This window comes from Vulpes vulpes, chromosome 3, assembly GCF_048418805.1.
Source record: "Vulpes vulpes isolate BD-2025 chromosome 3, VulVul3, whole genome shotgun sequence".
Taxonomy (NCBI): domain Eukaryota; kingdom Metazoa; phylum Chordata; class Mammalia; order Carnivora; family Canidae; genus Vulpes; species Vulpes vulpes.
In genome coordinates, this window is record NC_132782.1 from 22,972,348 (window position 1) to 22,993,169 (window position 20,822).

At 45.2% G+C, this 20,822-nt stretch overlaps 1 protein-coding gene across 1 annotated transcript in view; it reads right to left on the reverse strand.

The window, feature by feature from the left end:
- Window positions 1-5,810: 5,810 nt before the first annotated feature.
- The window catches only part of TTN (titin), a 274,354-nt gene continuing 259,342 nt past the window's right edge, over window positions 5,811-20,822 (reverse strand). The window contains exons 334-346 of the mRNA XM_072752064.1: window positions 20,137-20,439; window positions 19,443-20,027; window positions 19,011-19,316; window positions 18,591-18,890; window positions 17,409-17,984; window positions 16,994-17,299; window positions 16,026-16,619; window positions 10,249-15,896; window positions 9,741-9,897; window positions 8,338-9,029; window positions 8,081-8,234; window positions 7,265-7,567; window positions 5,811-7,131 (exon numbers count right to left, since the gene is read on the reverse strand). Of these exons, the coding sequence (XP_072608165.1) occupies window positions 6,833-7,131; window positions 7,265-7,567; window positions 8,081-8,234; window positions 8,338-9,029; window positions 9,741-9,897; window positions 10,249-15,896; window positions 16,026-16,619; window positions 16,994-17,299; window positions 17,409-17,984; window positions 18,591-18,890; window positions 19,011-19,316; window positions 19,443-20,027; window positions 20,137-20,439 (10,223 nt within the window). The 3' untranslated portion in view covers window positions 5,811-6,832. The remainder of the gene's footprint in view (window positions 7,132-7,264; window positions 7,568-8,080; window positions 8,235-8,337; window positions 9,030-9,740; window positions 9,898-10,248; window positions 15,897-16,025; window positions 16,620-16,993; window positions 17,300-17,408; window positions 17,985-18,590; window positions 18,891-19,010; window positions 19,317-19,442; window positions 20,028-20,136; window positions 20,440-20,822) is intronic.

Sequence of the window (20,822 nt, forward strand, 5' to 3'; positions counted from 1 at the left end):
TTTTCACCTTTTTTAGTTAACTAGATAATAAATAGTATTTATTATTCACATTTGTACAATTCTTATTTTACCTCAACATAGATAAGCAAGCATTGCAAAATATCATGGTTGTTTTAAAATAGCTTTTTATGTGTATAAATATTATTAAAAACATAAGCACATGATTTTTTTTGCCTTTGAAATGTTTTTATTTTGGGTTAGTCATAACTAATACACATCATGGTTCTTGCAACGAGAGTTTGTGGGTCTTTAATGAACAGTTTGAAACTCTAAGTTAAATGACTTGGAAATACTGAAATTGATAGAAAAACTAGTCTCTAAATAAAACTTAATAACCTTATATCAAATTTGGCTTTAGATTGATAGAACTAAGCACTTTAGTCTTGAAACATTCTTAGAATAGGATTTTTGTTCCCAGGAGAAAGATAAACTTCATTTTAAAGTATATGTATACTTACTTTGTGAGTATTCTTTTTTCTCTTCCAAATGCCAAAAGGTGTACTCTATATTTTTGATATGAAAACTCTGCTTGTTTAAAGTATTGTAGCAAATTTTGTAAATCAATAAAACTGAGCCATGTCAACAGTGTGGGGGAAGCTTTAATAAATTTGCTACGTCACTAAGAAAAATTTAAGGACAGCATGTACTGAAAGTTTTAGGAAGGGTAACTCTTTGCTTTTAAAAGAATATGACAGCTGGTTTGCTGCACCGTTAAATGTAAAAACCGGATTGGCTAAATTTAAGTGCTGTGATGTGAGAAAAGATAGTAGTAGGAGATTTAATAGTTAACCTTTAAGTGAGAACATTTAATGGATCACCTAATTTGTTGATCAGGGGTTTTCCACCTCAACTGTACATTAGAAACTCCCAGGAGCATTTAAACTTGCCGATGGTTGGCCCAGACCAATAACAGCAGGATCCCTAGGCATGGGGCCCAGTTAGTGGTGTTTTTTAAAGCTCCCCTGCAATTCCAATGAGTAGCCAAGGCTGAGAACCACTGAGCTAAGCGGAAGCTCTCTAATGATTGTTACATTTAAGAGGTATAGTAGATAATGTTAAAATTTGGGGCCATCATCTAACAGCCAGAAAGGCCAGTTTTCCAGGACCCTAGTAGCATGGCCTGAAGATTAGCAGCATCAGCTTTACCTGGACGCACATTGGAACTGTCGAATGTCAGGCCCCCACCTCAGATCAGCTGATCCCCAGGTTATTCTAATGTACTTTAAAGCTTGAGACGCACTGTTGGAGGGGGTCTTAGGGTAAGTGTAGCTCTTGATGCATCCCGCCCTCCGCTGCTTTCTCTGGTTTGCTGTCCTAAGTAAGTCGTGATATTTTCATACAGGGTTGGAAAATGAGTCTAGTACTGTGCGCTCGCGTCAGCAGGTTATAAGCTAGGGATGGTTTTTCTGATCTGGAGCATGTGGGAAGGAAACGACACCCGCGATCACTATCACCACCGAGCCCCAGTCTCCCCAAGAAGTGGAAAGAGGCACTTAGTGGTCCCTGGGCTGAAGGCTGTGCTCTTTCAATCCCCGCACGCAGCTATCTTATGTATCCAGGAAAAGAAGTTGTCCTTGCAAGGATACGTCCTCATACACATCTTTACTTTGATAGTTCTTCTTGGAAGGAGAAATTTCCCTTTAAGTAACAAATGTGCTCATCTCAGTCTCCAATGGAAATGAAGAAAATCAAATCCTCCAAGTGTTCTGGAATAATGCCTGTCCGGCGCCCAGCTCTCGAAAGCCTCTCTCACCATAGCTGGGGTCCTCTACCTTAAATACTCTGGAGCTTTCTGTTGGCTTCCCTCCTTGAAAGCACCCACTGAGAACCTTGAAGGTTGGAAAGGTTCCTTTCTGTGACTCCTTTAGAGCCTATAGCATGGTTTACAGAGAACTTTCTGCTCTCTAACCCGTCTGTTCACATGACGTGTTGTGGGGTCAGATGGGCACCCTATTTCCAGGCTATATTGCAGATGCCAGTGAAGGGTTCTAAGCTTTCTCAGAAGAGGAATTGGCTACACTGGAACCGAGGAGCCTTTTCACGAGGAGTGGCCTGAGGGCATCGTGCTGTCCACCCTGTCCTGGAACCATAGTGACCCTGAAAGTAGAACAGAACAGGCCTCCTTTCTGCCCTCTCACCCGCCAGCAGGTTTGAATTTTGGTGTTGTGAGGGGGTGGTAAGAGCACGCGGGTCAATGGGAACCTGGCTTTCAGTTCTAGCTCTGCTACTCTGCGGCTTTGGGCACGTTATTCTCAGACCCTAGGTCTCAGTTCTCCCCCTTGTGTCTTTCTGGTGGGTTGGCCCCATGTCCTTCCCCGTAGTGGTCCTCCCGTTCATCAGACAGGGCCTCCCATCTGGTCTCGGCCTGATGGCCCTGGTCGTGCCCCTTCTGTGCACCTTCCTCAGGTGGCCGTAGGCAGGGGCAGGGGTAGAGGAGGACAGCCGGCCTCCCTGTAGATGCGGGCGAGGCTGGCAGCAGGTGGGGGGAGGGGGGTACCCGCGTGCCTCACCTGCCCACTGTTCTCACACCAAACTGGCAGCTGTCAACAAAGAGTTGATTTCACTCACGTGTCGCAGCTGCAGCGAGGGCTCGGCGGGGAGACGCTGTCAGCCTTCTCTCTACATCCTTAGAGGCTTCCCCGTCACTCAGGATGTTTTTGTGCCTCCTCCGTCCTTCGCGGGAAGCATTTGTCCTGGAGGCTGCTGGTTTGGGAGGGCCCTCAGAGAGGTCCTCGGCCTCACCGGCAGGACGGCAATCCCGAGCGCCAGGCCCCGGAAGGGGTGTCCAAGGTGGGGCATCGCTGCCTCTCTGCTTGGGAGCCAGCTGCGGGGATGTCCCAGATGCCTTCGCATCTATCTGCCTGTTCCCTTTGAAACATGTAGGGCAGTCTTTCTTTCTTTCTTTTTTTTTTTTATTGCAGTTCAATACCCTTCCTCTTGGGTGCCCACAGGATCTACCAGCCTGACTTTATCGTTGTCTTCCTGAGACCCCCAGACACCCTTAAGAGGGGCCTTTCCACGAAGTTCAGCCCCGGAGGTGCAGCTACAGGGCCACGGCAGCCTAGAAATTGGGTGGTAGGTGAATAGGGTCCCTGAGGAGGATGGGCTCTTTGATACAGAAAGGCAAATAGCATCATAGCTACCTGCGAGTAGCTAAGGACTTTGTAAAGATAAAAAGTTTGATCGAGTGGCTACTTTGCTTCAGTCTCCTTCAAGTTTCTCTTTACCTCTTAGGAAAAAGCCCAAACTCTGTAATGTGGCTTATGAGGCCTTGTGCGACCCTACCCTGCCTCTTGCCCCCCAGCTCTCCAGAGGCTATTGTATCAGCCTTACTGGTTTTTTTTTTTTTTCTACTTTTTTGAAAGCCGTGTGCTCCCCCTCACCCCAGGCCTCTGCAGGTGCTCGGCTCCTCCTTGGCCTGGAAAGCCCTGCCCCTTGTCCCTACTTCAGATCCAAGCTTTGACCAGGCCCTTCCTCTAACCTGATAGTTCTGCATTTCTGACTGGGTCAGAGGTCCCAGCACTGGGCTTGCAAGCACTTTGGATTATTATTTTTATTTTTAACCCTAGCACTTAATTTCATTTCTTAGGTGATACTCAGTTCCTCCTGTGAAGGTGTCATTCTGTTCACACCTTCCGTGTTTCCACTTGCCATAGCCCAGCCGGGCTCAGCCCGTGAAAACTGGCCCTTCCATCATCAATCAATCCAATTTGGAGAGCACCGTCTCACCTCTCGAGGAATCACAACCCTTCTAGCTCATCAAAGATGGAGAAGTCAGCAACACCGAGTACACAGACCCAAGTCCCGGGTTTATACGGCCATGGGAACACTTTTTTCACGACATCTACCAACATCCTCCAGGAAAAGGATTTGGGAAATACTGATCCAGAGACATCCTAAGGCATAGAGTTCAACACTAAGCCTTCACTTTTTGTAGTCTTAGGCTAAGAATTGACGGGCTAATCTTATTTTTAAAAAATTCTTCTATCTAGCACTCTTTTTGCCTATTACAAGGAAACTGGACTTTGAATTTCTCCAAGTTCGATTTGGGGCAGAGTCAACAAATAACAAATTCCTTTCTCTCTTTGGAGCACAATCCTAAAACATTACTCTTGTATCGGTCTCCACAGACACTGCCAATTGAATTTGCTGTTTTATCAGTTGTTTGGAATTGAAAGTATCAATTTCCGTCCCTCCCTACGTGGTTCATCTATATAATCAGATTGATTATATTGAAGGCTGGTATTGAAGGCTGGTAATAAGATCCCGTGGCCGCCCCGGCTACCTGCCTGGGCCACAGGCTTCTGCTAAGGCATGAAGAGAGGGCAGACCTGGCCCCCAGCTGTGGCTGCCCTTGGCTATTGCCCGGGCCCCCCTCTCCCTCCCAGGCCCAGGCTGGCTGGGAGCTGCTGAACCCTTTGGGCTTTAGCCTTCTCGTGAGCATGGACTGTGTCTCAGCCACGGATGAGACCCGTGAGAGTATTAGCATGTCGGGGCTGGGAATCGTCCTCAGGAATCACCCAGCAAGCTCGGCCCTCATTTTCAGGTAAGGATAAGCTTATTCAAATGGTGACATGATGTAGTAGATGCCGTTGGTACCGCCCAGGTCACACAGGGTAGGTGCCCCCGACCAGGTTTCTTGAGTGGTGGCTGTTTACCTGCCTGAGGCTGCAGAGACTGCTCTGGCCAACAGGTACCCCTCTTTGTCTGGGAGGCTATTTCCCGATGATCCTCCCTCTGCCCCCCAAGCTCACAGCCTGTAGCCACTGGCTGGCTGATATGGGGGTATGAGAGGCCAGCCCCCTTGCTCCAAGGTGGAGCCAACTGTGGCACAGATGATGTTCCCTGTGGGCTGGGCCTGATGTCCACAGTGAGGTGCCACGTTAGCCTTCTTCCTCTGTTCTGCCTCCCTCTGTTTCCCCGATACCAGCCCCACAGAAAACCACTTATTCAAGAATCCTTGTCTCGGGCTCTGTGTCTAGGGAATCTGACTTGAGACAGAACAGTTGCTGGGTAAGTTAATAAAGTCTCACAATTTTTGTTTTGAAGAATAAAAGTTGATAGTATAGTACATGTGCTTGGCTTTAGCTATTCATACTTATGTTTAGGAAGTAATTATACTTGTATTTATATTTCAGAGGTAATATGTTAGTCCAATAATCAATTTTATTGGATTACGATTAGGATTATCCAATGGAGTGGATAAATACAGATTTTTCTGTCACTAGATATTTTATTAAGCATAGAATAATTGTTTAAAAAAGCACGGTAGGAGTGTATCGCTTAAAACATGTATTTTAGTTCTAGAACCTTTATTCTGTCTCAGTTTGGAGCTGCAGTAGGCAATGTGGCTTCAGTTGCTCAACTGATGAATTTCCCTGAAGCTGTCATTTTCTCTTCACTACGTTCCTTTAGGGATAGGGCCTATCTTATCTTGTTCATCTTTGCCTTGTTCCCAATGGTGTCTAACACAAAAAATCGTGAACTGTAGATGTTCAAGATTTTTGATGGATTTAGTTGAATCAGTCCCCCTAAAAAATATTTTTCTTGATGAGTTTAGAAGATTTTAAGCTGTGATTTTGGGGGATTTTTGTTCACTTTTGAGAATAAATTTATCCATGAGAGTCAAACCCGTGCTTTAAAAAAACTGTTGAATATAGTCAACACAATTCAAATATGTGCTTTAAAGAATGTATTGATACGGGCCATTTTGAACTCGATTAACTTTACCTTATCTGTGATCATTTCCGTGATTTGTGAAGTCCTATTCCCCAACCCCAGAGTGTCACAAAAAAACAACCAACCACACGTTTTTGAGGTGCAGATAGCTTGCTTTATTTTGTTGTTACTATTTCTCAAGGAGGTCCAACAATTGTAACTAACAATTGAATTTATACCTGCATGAAAGGAACTATATCAAATTGACATTTTGGGCAGTTAGTAATGGTGTAGTTGTTTTAAATTTAACGACAGCTTTATTTTGTTGTTCTTTATTTTTGTGCTGTGGCTCATTGCTTAGTTGCCCCAGTTTCTTAGGTTTAAATTTAGAGCTACCACACGAAGGCGTTGGCTGCACCCCAGAACCTCCAAGAGTTGACACTGCTCTGGCATAGGAATACTTGAATAGCTTGGTGAAATAAAGGGATGGCCAGGCGATGTTACTTTTCCAAGCTATTCCCGCACTCTCTATGGTCAGAGACAGTGTAGAATGAGCGAACAAAGTGTTGGCCGTTACACTCTGCTCTGGTAATATTTAAGTCATGATAATTTTGAATGTGACATCATCAGAGAAAATGTAAGACGTTAAAGTGTTGCTTACAGGAGGGTAAATGCAAACATCACCAATGCCTTACATTTCTGATTCAATAGGTTATCAGTGCACATGTCCGGTTATGTGCATGGCATCATCTTTTAGGTGGATAGGACATCTTCAATGGGGAATTTCTCAACCCATTGAGGCATACTTAGACATCAACATTATGTTGAGGCACAAAGATTGGTTAAGTGTTGAGCAGGGTATTCATTCCATAAGAAATTTTCTCCTACCAACAGTTTCAAAAGTTACATTGTAAAATGTCATAAAATAAATGGTACAAAACTTTATAACCGTTAATCCGGCTATATACAGTATGTACATGTCACTAGAAAATGTATAATATTCTTAGGTCAACAATTATGAAAGATTGAAATGCATAATTTTGAACTTTGACTCATTTAGGTTGATACACAACTACTTTTTTTTTTTTAATATTTACAGATCAGAAAGATTAGTCCATGTGAATCATTTGTGAAAGGTTAAGAATGAGTATGGATATGAGGAGCACAGGCCCTCTTAAATGGATCTAATGTTTATGTTCACAGTGGCAGAGTCAGACCCAAATTCATTCCCTAAACTCAGGGTATAAAGTCCACCATCTTGTTTCTGTACGTCCATGATGATCAGAGTTGTCAGGTCATCTGTGTTTTCAATGTGGAATCTCCCGTGTTGTTCTTGGTCTTGAATTTTTCTTCCAGCACGGGACCATGTTATTTCCGGGGTAGGCTCCCCCGTAAAAGCACAGGCTACTGTTAAAACTTTGCCCTCATCGATGCTGATGTCAGAGGGAAGAGCTTCAATTTTAGGTGGAATTCCTTTATGGGACAACAACAGAAATGTTTTAGGATCACTGAAAACATGATTTGCTTTCTACTAAATTATGTGAACTAAAGACTATACCGTGCTACTAGACTTAATCTACCTCTACCGGTAATTTTTATTGCTCACCTCTTATGCCTGCTTTAAGCATTCTACTAGTTGAGCTTTCCAGTTGTGTCATACTAGATTTTCCCATAAAACTGCTGGAACTCATTTCTACAAAGGACTCTTGCATGGAGGACATGCTTTGGGCAGACATGCTTGCAAATTTCATTTCAGTCATGCTGCTAGCACTGCTGCTGCTGAAACTGCTGAAGGAGGCCTCCTGCTTAGAGGCAGACATTTGGACTGACTGAGACGAGAAGCTTCCTTGCAAGCTTGTGTCACCACTTGTCCTCAATACTACCTCTCTGGGAGGTTCTTCAACTAGAGCTGTGGAGCATAGCAGATACACAGTGAACAATAATGACATCTGGTTAATGGGTGACATCTGACATTGACTTGCAGAAATGGAAAACTTACACGCACACACACACACAGACACACACGCACATGAACATAACCCAAACAATTTGCTGTGAAAGCATAAGCAAATACATACATTTGTCAAGAGCTAGCTCAATGTCTCCAAGAAACGAATCTTTACATTTCTATCATTACATGACATGCAGGTGCTAGAATGACTAGGAGAAAAATGATTAGTCATATAGAAAATCACATAGATATTGTGCATTCTGAAGATAAATGCAACAGGGCACTTGGTGGCTTGGCTTTGAAAGTTATTTTATCCACATATCTGTTTAGCTGCGAAGAAACATTGGCCATAAAGATGAAATCACATGGGAGGCTCCTCAGAGTTGGCCGTGCTCAGAAGACAAATGCCAAAAAAACCCAAAAAATGTAAAGGCCTTAAACAAGTGAGGAAAATGGGGAAGATATACTTACGAAGGACTGTTAAGGAAGCAGTAGCTGAACACTGGCCACGGAAATTTTTGGCCTTCACTGTGTACTTCCCACTGTCGCTTACTGATGCATTTCGGATTTCGAGAGAATAGACGTTTCTGGAGCGACTTACACTGATATTTGAAGAAACAGAAATCTAAAATGAAAGAGGGGGGGGAAAGAAGTGTTTCTTTGAGCTCTTCAGGAATAGATGTGGCATTTTCAATTTTCTTCGGTGATATATTCGTAATTAAACTTACCGGCGAGTTGTTTTTAAACCATTCGATTTCTGGGGATGGCTCACCACTGATTTCACAAGAAAAGACAGCATTTTGCCCTTCATTAATATTTTGAGATCTGGGCTGTGAGATGAAGGCTGGAGCATTGGAGAGTTCTTTGCTCAGGCTCAGATCGTACTGACATTTGATGATCCCTTGGCTGGTTTTGCCTATGCAGGTGAGGATCCCTTCATCTTTGTGACCCGCCTGCTTGATGGTTAGGGTCTGATCGCTGCCCGAGACACCGTATCTGTACTCCTCAGAGTTAGTGAGCTCCACGCCATTCAGAACCCATTTCACATCAGTGGCACCAGCAATGTTGGCTTTTAAGGTCACTTTCTGACCATCGGTTATGCTCATGTGAGTAGAAGACGCTTTAATCTCGGCATGCGTTCGGATTTCTTCTGACGCCTGTGATGTTTTAGTGATTTCCTCATGGACGATAGATTTTTCCAGAGAGATTGCTTCTGATTTCTTGACTTTTTCAGAAATCTGAACCTTTGAAGCTTCCTCCTTGAGGGCTAACTTTTCTTGAGATTTCACCTCTGAGATTTTCATTTCTTCAGAAATTAGGGCTTTTTGGGAAATTTCCTCTTGGACAATGGCCTTCTTTTGTGACACAATTTCAGAGGTCTTTTGTGTAGATATTTTCTGTGCCTCAGTGTCTTTTACAGCTAAAAAAGAAACCTCTGTAAGGCAAACTTAACCGGAAAGAGGCCCCACCCTCTACTCTTTTGTAGATTCTGCAAGTAAGTCCCAAAGAAAGGAATGTTGCCTTTTGTATGCAGTGCAGGTAATATTTAATTCTTTCTCAGTCCTAGTCTTGGAAAGTTGTCATGTATGACTATTGAGATCAGTATAATGATTCTTTAAATTAAAGATGATTCTTGGGACTTGGAAAAAAAAAGTCTTGAAAAGAATAGTCAAAATATTTAGGATCTGTGTGGATTTAGGAAATTTTGAATAATAAAAAAAATTACGTTTTAGAAGTCTGAATGAAAGCAACCTAATTTTAATCGGTAAAGTAATATAGCTCTTTTACTAACTGTACTGCTTGGGAAAATTAGCAAGAGTGAAGGTTTCTGGAAGCACTACCATTTTGTATGTTAACCTGACCTCGTTCCTAAATATTCCTGGGAGCAGGGGCTGCCTTTTTGGAATCTTATATACCACCATGTATAATTGGGCACTTGATAAATTCTTTTTCTGCTAATATTACGCTTCCTTTAGCTGTGTGTATTTCTACATTTGTGTATAAATGGCATTTTGGAATTTGGAAGAGTTTTACCTTGTGTGTCTGTGAGTGTGTGTAAGGGAGAATATTTAGAAAAGTTTCCTTAATATCATGTTCTGAAAAATACAGGTAAGAACAAAAGCCAACCTACCTTTTATAGTTAATTTGCAGCTAGAGGACACAGATCCAGCTGAATTTGTCACTGTGCAAGTATAAAGCCCGCTGTCGGAAGTATCAGTCTTCAGAACTTCTAAGAGGAAAACTCCTTTGTCTTCAGAGAGTTTATATTTACTTCCTTGTGTAACAGCCTATAGAATGCAAGTGATTTAGAATTTTATTTTTTAAAGATTTTATTTATTTATTCATGAGAGATACACACACACACACACACAGAGAGAGAGAGAGAGAGAGAGGGGCAGAGACCCAGGCAGAGGGAGAAGCAGGCTCCATGCAGGGAGCCCAATGTGGGACTCGATCCCGGGTCTCCAGGATCACGCCCTGGTCTGTAGGTGGCGCTAAACTGCTGAGCCACCTGGGCTGCCCTGATGTAGAATTTTAAAAGTAGGTTGAGTTTAAACATTTTTGGGGAGATGGAGGGGAGGAGGGAAGAGGTTAGCTTTTTAGGTGACAAAATTGAGAGACCTTTAAGAACTGGCTACCTTTCCATCCTTGGTCCAGGTGACGGTCGGCCGGGGTTCTCCGGTAGCTTTAACTGCAAATTTAGCGACACCGTCTGAAGAAGCGGTTGTATCCTGCAGCCCAGTGACAATGACTGGTTTTGAGGAAACTGGTTCAGGAGCTTTTGGTTCTATTTTCTTGGTTTCCGTTGACTCAGCGGTCTTCTGAGCCGCTTTCTTAGTTTCGGATATCCTTGACACCTGCTCATGGACACTCTTAAAGGCTTGTCCCATAAACTGGAAGCTCGTTTTAGAAGTGCCACCTTCACTCACTATCTCACAAATGTATTCTCCACTGTCAGATTCTGTGAGGTTATGGATTTTGAGTTCATAGGTACCATCTGCTGAGTAATGAAACTGGAAATGCCCATTTTCCTTCAGTTTCTTGCCATCTTTATACCAGGCGACCTCCTTTGCGCATAATAGGCTACTCTCGACCGCACAGGTCAACTTTGCCACGTCTTTGGAAGCTTCCGCCTTCAGCGACTGAGTTATCTTGGGTGGGACGGAGACTGGTAGCTGCTGAACTTTCTCTGTTGGTGTGGGTTTTGTCTCGGGGGGGGATACGGCTTTTGGGTGGGAAGTGGCTGGTTCCGGGGATTTCACCCGTTTTGGAGACTTCACGGCTTCTGGAGATTTCACTCGAGGCTCTGGGGATTTGACTCTCGGTGGTGATGTCACGGCCTTTTCGGTTACCCTGGCCTTTTGAATAGTCAGAGTGAACTGCGCTTCTTGCCTCCCGTCGCTGTTTTCCACCACCACGCTGTAGTTGCCCTCATCGGAGGCCTGGACTGAAGAGATCTCAAAGGTGGATTTGTACTTGGCCGTGGTCACTTGGTGGCGGGCGGAGGTACTCACCGCTTGTCCTCCTCGCAGCCAGGTCACAGTGGGGACCGGCTCGCCATCCGTGTCGCAGGAGAACCTTGCGGACTCGCCTTCGTACACGGTTATGGACCTTGGCTTCGTTAGAATCCTTGCTGCCAGCGTCGTCTTGATCTTCCTGCGTGTGGACTTTTCCTCCAGTGCCGTTTGCTCCACAGCAGCACTTCTCACTTCTGCAGATGCGTGGTGCTCGTAGGCTGAGATGCTTTCCCTCGTCTCTGTCACCTGCGACTTCATCTCCCTGACCGCGGAAGAAGCTTCCATCTCAGCTGTTCTCTTGAACGACGAAACAGCATATTCCTCTGTTCTCGTCAGCTCGGGGAAGACCGAGGGGGGCACCTGCTCGTCTCTGCGCCGGGAGGCATAGGTAGTGTAATCCCCGCCTGTCACGTCCAAGGTCGCGTAGTCCGAGGCCTCACCTTTGTAGTTGGTGCACACGGCGCGGTAGGTGCCGCTGTCCTCAGCCTGACAGTCCAGAATCTCTAGGGTCAGGACCCCGCTCATGTTGGTGTAACGGATCTTACTGCTTTCTTGGAGTTCGACGCCGTTGTGGTACCACTTCACCTCGGCAGTTGGCTTGGACTGGACGTTCAAGATAAAATGTGTATTTTGGCCAACGGGCACCCTGTGGGAGCGCATTCGCAGCGTGACCCGGGGGGCATGGTCCAGCGTAAAAGGCTGCTGACTCAAAACTTCATACATCCTTTCCGACGTCTTCTGAGTTTTCAGAGCAGCTTTCATGGACTCGTACCTGGAAAAGATATCAAATCTTGCAGACCTCTCAAATCTCGAGAGTGACCTCTCGCTGGACACGGGACTGGGGGACCGTGGGCGAGTCCTCTCTGGAGTAGGGGACCTTCTTTCGGTGTCCTCTTCGTATTCGTCCTCTGGAGGGATCCGACGTGGCCGGATCAGCTCGGACACCGGCCTCATTAGCTCAATGTAGGTGGGCGACAGGGACCGCCGCCGCCTCAGGAGCCTGGACACGGAGGAGGACTCGGACTCGGATGCTCTCTGGGCGTGCACGGAGGCCTCTCGCTGAGCGTGCTTGGAGATCTCGTACTCTTCCTCGATTTCGGTTATTTCCATCACCTCTCTCTGTCGCCTCGATTTCCTTCTAGACTTGTCCTCCCTTGACATGTGGTCCAGCTGGCTCTTGTACTCGGAGAGCCGCTGGCTGGTGGCGACCGGGCGCAGCAGCTCCTCGTCCTCCCTGTCGGCGAGCATCCTCTGCCGCTGCCCGGGCGGCCTGTGCGAGGCCCGCGCATGGCGCTCCCGCAGGGCCGCGTAGCTCGTGCTCGTGTCCGCCCGGGTGGGGACGTGGTAGGTGGAGGAGCTGAAGTCTCGCCTCGCCGCCTCCACGCCGACGGGAGCTCGCAGACTCGAGAGCTCGAAGCGCGGGGGGCTCCGGCTCGGTGGGGACGCGGAGAAGCCCAGCTCGAGCTCCTCTTCCAGCCGCAGCCTCTCTTCCTCGGTTCTCTTCATGGCCAGGTAGTCGTCAATGGGGAGGAGCAATTCTTCATCCGACACGTCGCCGAGAGAGCGTCTCCTGGGCCTGTAATAGAAGTGGTAGTCGTAGTCGTGGTCGGGAGACGGGCTGCGGCGGCGGGCGGGCCTCACCATCTCCAGGTCGTCCTGGGACAGCTTGGGGAGACGCCATCGGGGCCGGTACTGATCCGTGATGCGGGGAAGGGGCATCACGTAGAACTGCTCCCATCTCGACAGGCGGATGCGCTTGGGCCTCTTCTGGACGATCCTGTCGATCTTCCCGGGCATTTCAAATTGGTCGCGAATCTTTTTGTACCACTTCATGTCGGACATAGGCACGAACTGCTTGATGCGCTGGTCCTCTTCCACGCTGCCCTGCTTGTACCTGCGGGGCTCCGGGACCTCGTAGGGCATCCGGAGTCTCCTCTCTTCCTTCTTCTCTTCCGTCTCCAGGCGGAACTCCCCCTTCACGGTCTTGGTGCTCACAGCCGGCTTGTAGAGGATGGCGGCTTCCCTCAGGGCCTCTTGGGCCACCTGGGTCAGGGACACCGTCTCGGTGCCAGACAGGATTTCGGCCATTCTCAGCGTCTTGTCAATTTGCCTCTGCACGTGGCGCTCACGCTCCTCCTGGCTCTTGAATTCTTGTTTGACGTACCGCAGGCGTTCCACCTGGAGGTGAGCTTGGCAGCTGGTGGATCCAGCTGTGTTCGTGGCTGTGACCCTGTAGTAACCCGTGTCTTCAGGCAGAGTGTCCCTGATGTGCAGGGCGTAATAATCCAGGCCCTCGTGGATAATTTCGATGTTCGGCCCGAGGGACAGTGGCTGGCCGTCTTTCTCCCATTTTAACGTTGGTGGGGGGATGCCAGACACTCTGATCTCAAAGCAGACGCTTTGGCCTTCCTGGCATTCTGCGTTCGCCAGCAGCCGTTTGAACATGGGTCTTAGGGTCGTGTCTGTTGGCGGTGGGTGTGGGGTTACGGTCAGTTTCGCTTTACAGCTGTCCTCGCCGTATTTGTTCCTGGCCACGACGGTGTACTCGGCATCATCATCTATAGTTACGTTGCTGATTGTTAACTGGTAAAGACCTTTGTCAGACTCGAATGTGTACTTCGCGTCGTCGTCGCCTGGTTTGATTTTCTGACCTGATTTGTACCATGTTACACGGGGCTCCGGGTGGACAGTTATAGTTACTCCAAACCGGACGTTTTCACCCACGTAAGCCGTCTTGTTATAGAGAGGCAAGGTAAATTCTGGTGGCCTTTCCAGGAGTCTCATCGTATCAGTTCTGCGCTTGATTTTCTTCATGGTTCTCCGGCAGTAATAGTCATAAGTTTCTCTCACGCCCTTAACAAACAGCTCTGCGTAAGAACTATCTTCCCCGTAGTCATTGACCACTTTGCATCTGTAGGTGCCATCATCGAATTTGGTAATGTCTTTGAGGTACATGGTGGCTACTCCGTCTTGATAGGTGATTTCATATTTCTCACTGTTCTCCAGCTGTCTGACTCCAAAGTACCAGGTCACTTGGGTAGACTGATCATAATTTTCAATTTTGCATACATATTTGGCATATCCTCCTTCTTCGCCAACCGCGTGCATTATCTGCCCAGAAACTGGGCCAATTTCGATGGATGCTACCTTAACTTTAGCAACACTGACACCCTTCTGAGATCGAATTGCACCACCACAAGAGATTCGGGCCGCTGACACAACCATATTGAGGTCTTTCTTGATCAGAGTGTGGTAGTAACGCCGGTGTTTTAATGTTCTGATAACTTTAGTGCTGACTCTTTCTATCTTCTGCTTCAGCCATGGATGCTGGAGTGCCTCAGATGCTGTCATGCGAGATTTTCTCTCTTTCACTAACAGCCGGTCAACAAAATCCATGGCTTCGAGGCTAATCTCTTTGAATGCTTCTTCATCAAAAGTATATTCGGCGTTCATGATGTTCTCGATCATCTGTTGGTTAGTTTCAGCCAGGAATGGATTCATACCGCTTAACAGCACGTACACTAGTGTTCCAAGGGACCACATGTCTGTGGCGGTGCTGACAACGTCATGCTGGTGGACTTCAGGTGCATAGTACTCAGGGGCGGTGAACAGAAGCCTAAAGTTGTCCCCTGGCTTCAGCTGACGAGCTTGACCAAATTCTATGATTTTAATGATGGAGCTCCTTCTTGTTTGGTAAATGATATTTTCCGGTCTAATGTCAAAATGTCCAATATTATGACTATGTAAGAACTCAAGTGCTTCGCAGACCTGGCGAACGTAACTGACGATTTCTCTTTCGTTAAGTTCAAAAGCACTTGTGTTAATGCGCTCAAATATGTCGAGTCCTGATATGAACTCAAAGATCATGACTAACTCTTCCATGCTCTCAAATGATTCATGGAGGTATAAGATGTTTCTGTGCCTAGCAATGTTTAGAATGGAGATTTCTTTCTTTACCAAAACCTGATCAGTCCCCTTGACTTTAACAAATTTGGCCATGTAAGTCTTCTTTGAGGATGTTTCAACGCAGCGGTGGACAATTCCAAACTGACCGCGCCCAAGATCCTCAGCAATCATATATTTCTCGTAGAGTTCCTTAGTCGAGGAGTGAGATGCTTTAGTCATGGAAACTTCCCTGGTTTCATCTACCTCTTCATCGTAGTTCATGGCTCTGGTCTTGTCTTCTTTGGTTATGGTTGGTTCTGAAGGCTCCGAAGGCTTGCTCAGGCCAAATTTATTTTCAGCTATTACACGGAACTGGTAGCTTGTTTTTCCAAATAAGTTGATCACAGTGTAACGTGTTTCTCGGGCCTGTCCTACACGAAGCCATCTCTCTGCAGTAGTTGCACATTTTTCAATGATGTAGTTGGTGATTTTGCTGCCACCATCAGAAGCTGGCTCAGTCCACGTCAAGTTGACAGAATCTCGTGAGACGTCACTAACTTTGACTCCTCTGGGTGGGTCAGGAACATCCGCCACATCCAGTTCGACGGTCTTCTGATCAATTCCAAATCTGTTCTTAGCACAGACCACATAGAAACCAGCATCTTTTCTCTCTACTCCATTGGGGAAAACAAGTGATGTGAAGGATCTTGTGACGATAACTTGGTAGTGGCCATTGTTGTCAATAAGATCTTGTCCTTTCTGCCAGGTGATCACAGGATCTGGTTTGCCACTGAAAGGGATCTTGATGCTGACCACCTCACCTCGGAGAGCATGAACTGCTCCCATGCCTTCGAGAGTTTTAGGCAAGTGTATCTTAGCCGGAACTGTATCAGAATAAAAGAAGAAAGAATATAATTTAGTGAACTATTTAAGCGCAACAACTCCCCCCCCAACCCGAATTAACAATATGTCACCTAGCACCAAACTGATTTTTATAGATTTGAGATATTTACCTTCTACTTCCAGGGAAGCAGTGCCGGACACAGATCCCCCTTGGTTGGTAGCTCTGACTTGGTAAACTGTGGCATCATCATCTGTGACACTTGCAATGATGAGCTGGTGGTAGCCACCCTTAAACTCTTGAATCCGGTACTTTAAGCCATCTGCAATGATTTCTTTGCCTTGTCTGTACCATTTCACAATAGGTTTCGGATGACCAGTCACTTTGCAGACCAAAGTAGCATTGCTCTGATATCTGACATTTAGATTTCTCAGTTCCTCTTTAAAGTGTGGTGCCTGAATTGGGACATCAGATTTGGGAGTGGCAGGTTCTGATATTTCACTCCATTCACTTTCCCCACCCAGATTTTCACATTTCACACGGAACTCATATTCGAGACCTTCAATAAGGTTTTGCACTGAAAAGACAGTTTCTCGAATTTCTTCTGTTGTCACAGCAATCCATTTATTCTGCTTCTTCTCACGTTTCTCAAGGTAGTAATTTCTAATCTTTGCACCTCCATCACTGGCAGGTGGCTTCCAAGCCACGACACAGGAATCTTTTGTGAGTGCAGTGATAGTTGGTTTGCCAGGAGCACCTGGCTTTTCTGTTTCAAAGAAACAACAACAAAAAAGATTTGAGTCATGAGTTAAAACAAGCAGCTTTATTAAGAGTTTATTAGTTTTTAAAACCTAAATCTTACAAACCCAAAGTTCTAAGAATAGCTATTTCAGAAAAATGAAATGGATCTCTTTATGCTAAGAAACTTACCAAAACACAAAGTTGTTTTTTGAAGAATAGGGTTTATAGTTGTAGATGTGCAAAAAATTCAATTTAAGTGATATCAAAGGCACTTGTGCTTTATCTGAATCTTTGGCTATTCCCTTTCAAAAGTTATTTCTGTTAGTAGGAGTTTTATGTAAGGATAGAATTTTGCATACGGAGATAGTAGAGGTTGTTTGTTCAGGAGGTTGTACTCACCAAATGGACTCTTAATGATCACAACTGAGGCAACCTCTAGAGGTTCACTGATGCCAAAAGTGTTCTGAGCTGAAACCCGGAAGTAATAGCCAGCATTTTCTGTGAGGTTTACAATTCTGCAGGTTGTCACTGAGATGGCTGAAGACACCAATTGCCATTCAGCCCCTTCCTTGGCCTCACATTTCTCCACCACATAGTTGGTGATCCAGGAGCCTCCATCGTCTGCAGGCGGTTGCCAGCTGATCACCACAGAGTTCTTCAATAGAGCTTCTATCACAAGTGGCCCAGTAGGTTTGTCTGGTTTATCTGTGGGGAGAAAATACAATTGTAGGGTTTTCTGGTAGTAGGTCTCCCAAGATCTATTTTTTTCTTGAAAAATTAAAAAACAATCCCACTAAAAGCTAAAATAAAATACCTTGTATTTCCACATCAAGGATGGAATCAACTGTTCCAAAAATATTGCTGAGCTGAACTTTGTATTTTCCAGCATGAGTCTTACGTTGGACATTCTTCATGACAAGATGAGTATAGTGCTCAGTGTTTTCAATAGTAATGTTTTCTGAGTTTTGCAAAAGTTTCTGGCCATAGAACCAAGTGATAGAAGGTACTGGACGACCAATGTACATAACGTGAAGTCGAAGTGTCGAACCCACGGCACCATAATATTTTTCTTTCAGTGGGTAACCAGGATGGAATTGTGGTGTTGCTTGCAGGAGAAGCTTACTACTAGTTTCTACTTCTCCAACCTCATTAGTAGCTATGCAGGTATAAACACCTTCATCTTCTTGTTCCTCTGTCATTACTGTTAGCGTATGTGTGCGTCCGTCTGAAGACATTTTGTACTTCCGGCTTTGTACCAGCTCCTTGCCAAATCGGTACCATTTGATGTCAGGCAGGGGCCTTCCAACAATCTGGCATGACAACTGAGCAGCTTCGCCCAACTTGGTGGTCACATCCTTCATTTCTTTGCGCACTCCTGGCGCCTCTCCAGCTGAATGATATGAAAGATATTAATGCATTATTATTACCACAGAATCTGTAATCCTCTGTCCTTGCATATCAGGAATGAATCTCTCCTTTTGACTAACACTTCATTAGATACCATGATTTACACATGAGTTTAGTTCTTAAAAATGTCCTAGTGCTTTTCCTGGGGTCTTGTGGAAAATAGGGATTCCATGAGCATATCATCACATTATTATGTAGTAGAGTGACATTCTCTTTATAACTGGGAGACATCAACAATGTACAGGGGCTTGGGGAAACATGAATCCTCTCTATAAATCTGTAGTATCTTTGTCTTACTTAGGTTCCCCTAAGTGCAGTACATTTGTTGACCCTCAAGTCTTATTAGGAAGCATAAGGAACAAAACCAAAAACCTAACCATTTCATTTGAAGGAGAAATTGCTCAAGAATGTGCTCAGGTCACTGCACCTAAATCTACTGAGGTTACGTGCTTGGAATGACTTCCTCTGGAGCGTGGCCCTTGCTCTGCAATAAGGTTTTCTGGACATTTACTTAATATAGAAGAAGAATTAGCCATAACTTAGTTGCTTAAGTTTGTAGGTCATAAGCAGAGAACTAATAGCTACTTACATGTTAGTTTAGTCCTTATAGACATAGCAGTTCTTCGAGGTCTGCTAAGCCCAGTCTCATTCTCAGCAAAAACCCTGAATTCATATTCAGTGGATTCCAGCAAACCCCCTATTGTGAATTGTCTATCCTTGATGCGGTCCTTATTGCTCTTCTTCCAGGCGCTGTCTCCAGACTGCCTGTATTCAACCCAGTATCCAAGGATTTCTTTGCCACCATCACATTCAGGTTTCTCCCATTGTAGAGTAACACTGTCTTTGGATATTGAAAGAATCTCAAGTTCCCCAGGTTGGCTTGGCTTATCTGAAATATTTTAAAACAATTGAAAAGGGAATCAGCTTTCCTGCTGAAGTAAAAGGAAAACAAAAAAACAAAGATGGCTTGCCTCCTTGGTTTGAACCCTTTTAGAAACTCTCTCCTTACCAAATGGATCTTTGCAAACAACAGGTTCAGAAGCCGGGCTGGTCTCACTTAGCCCAACATCATTCTGTGCGATGATGCGGAACTGATACTCAGCATCAGGAACAAGCCCCGTGACAGTGTACATTGTGGTGGTTATCTGAGTCTTGTTGTGCCTGACCCACTTGTCAGTTGATGTCTCCTTGCGTTCAATGTAGTAGCCTGTGACCCGAGAACCACCATCGTCTTTGGGCCGGGACCAAGACAGGCTGACCGAACTCTTGGTCACATCGAGTACCTCTGGAGGATTGCTTGGAGGCTCTGGAGGATCTGTGGGTATAAAGTAGAAAACACGTGTTAAGAGTACGGTCCCGTAGCTTGTAAGCTGATGACTTTCACTGCAAAATGAAAGTACTGAAAGAGTTCTTGCAGTGTTGTAGTTGGAAGAGTACTTACTCAGCGGGGTTTTTGGTATGACTGGTTCTTCAGATTTCAGGGATTTGCTTATGCCAAACTGGTTTTCAGCTGAAACACGGAAATGGTATTCCACGTTCTCTTTGAGGCCCTTTACCACCAGGGATGTACCTCGGACTCTGGAATCAATTGTATACCAGGCGGCTTTAGACACTTCCCGTCTCTCGAGAATATAGCCTAAGATGTCGGCGCCACCGTCATCGGCGGGGGGTCTCCAACTGACCCTTACGGAGCGAGCTTGTATGTCGTCATATTCAAGTGGCCCTTCAGGAGGGTTGGGATTTCCTATCACCCTGACTTTGATGTAGACAGTCTTCTTGCCACACTTGTTTTCCAGAACCAGGTCATAAGTGCCAGAATCATCCCTGTCTGCTTCTTTGATGACAAGCTCAGTGTGTGTTTCAGAGGTCGCAATCATGGCACGCTTACTAACATCTTGGCCTTCCTTGGTCCATTTACATATTGGGAATGGTTTTCCTTTGATTGGTATGGTAAGTCTGATGACTCCACCTTGTCTTACAAAGATACCTTCTTGGTATCTTTCATCAAGTTCATAATCAGGATATTCTAGGAAAAAAAGATCCAGTTACAATTAGCATTTTTTAAAGGGGGGGGGCATGGTAATAAAGGAATCTTAAGGCAATTATAGCAGAAAGTAAATGATCCTATGTCTTACCAAGCATTTCAGTGACTTTGACTGTTCCTGGTACCTCAGCGGGCTCCCCAGGTCCACCAGCGTTACAAGCTAGGACACGGAATCTGTATTCAGCGCCCTGAGGTAGATGTGTTAGGGTATACTCCCGAATCTTGGTTGGAGTGGTGTTACATTTGGTCCATTCATGTTGATCTACTTTTTGCATTTCAATCAGGTAGCCTGTGACTTTAGATCCTCCTTCATCTTCTGGAACACTCCAGGCCAGGGAGACTGATGTCCTTGTCGTATCAGTAACTCTTGGGTTTTGCGGCTTTCCTGGAGGAGCTGGGGATAAGAATAAGACAGCAAGATATTGTTAAAGTTGCTGCAAAGCTGAAAACCAGCTGTGCCACCTAACATTCAATGAATTGTGTATATACAGGCTGTTAGCATTAGAATATATATATATTTTTTGATTAAAATGTTATTCATTTATATCAGTTAAAAATACTTACAGCTCTTGCTTTTTTCCTTTGTCTTAAATGTGCTTTATTTATGATCACTACTACCATCTTACATTTATCATCAGCTTTTATTTATTTATTTTTATCATCAGCTTTTAAAGAAATATTGTTCAAAAAAGGTAAAGACTGATCTAGAGCACATAAGTCCCACTTTAAAGCATGGGGAATAGATTCGAGAGGAGAATATAAAAAGTTACTTGCCCA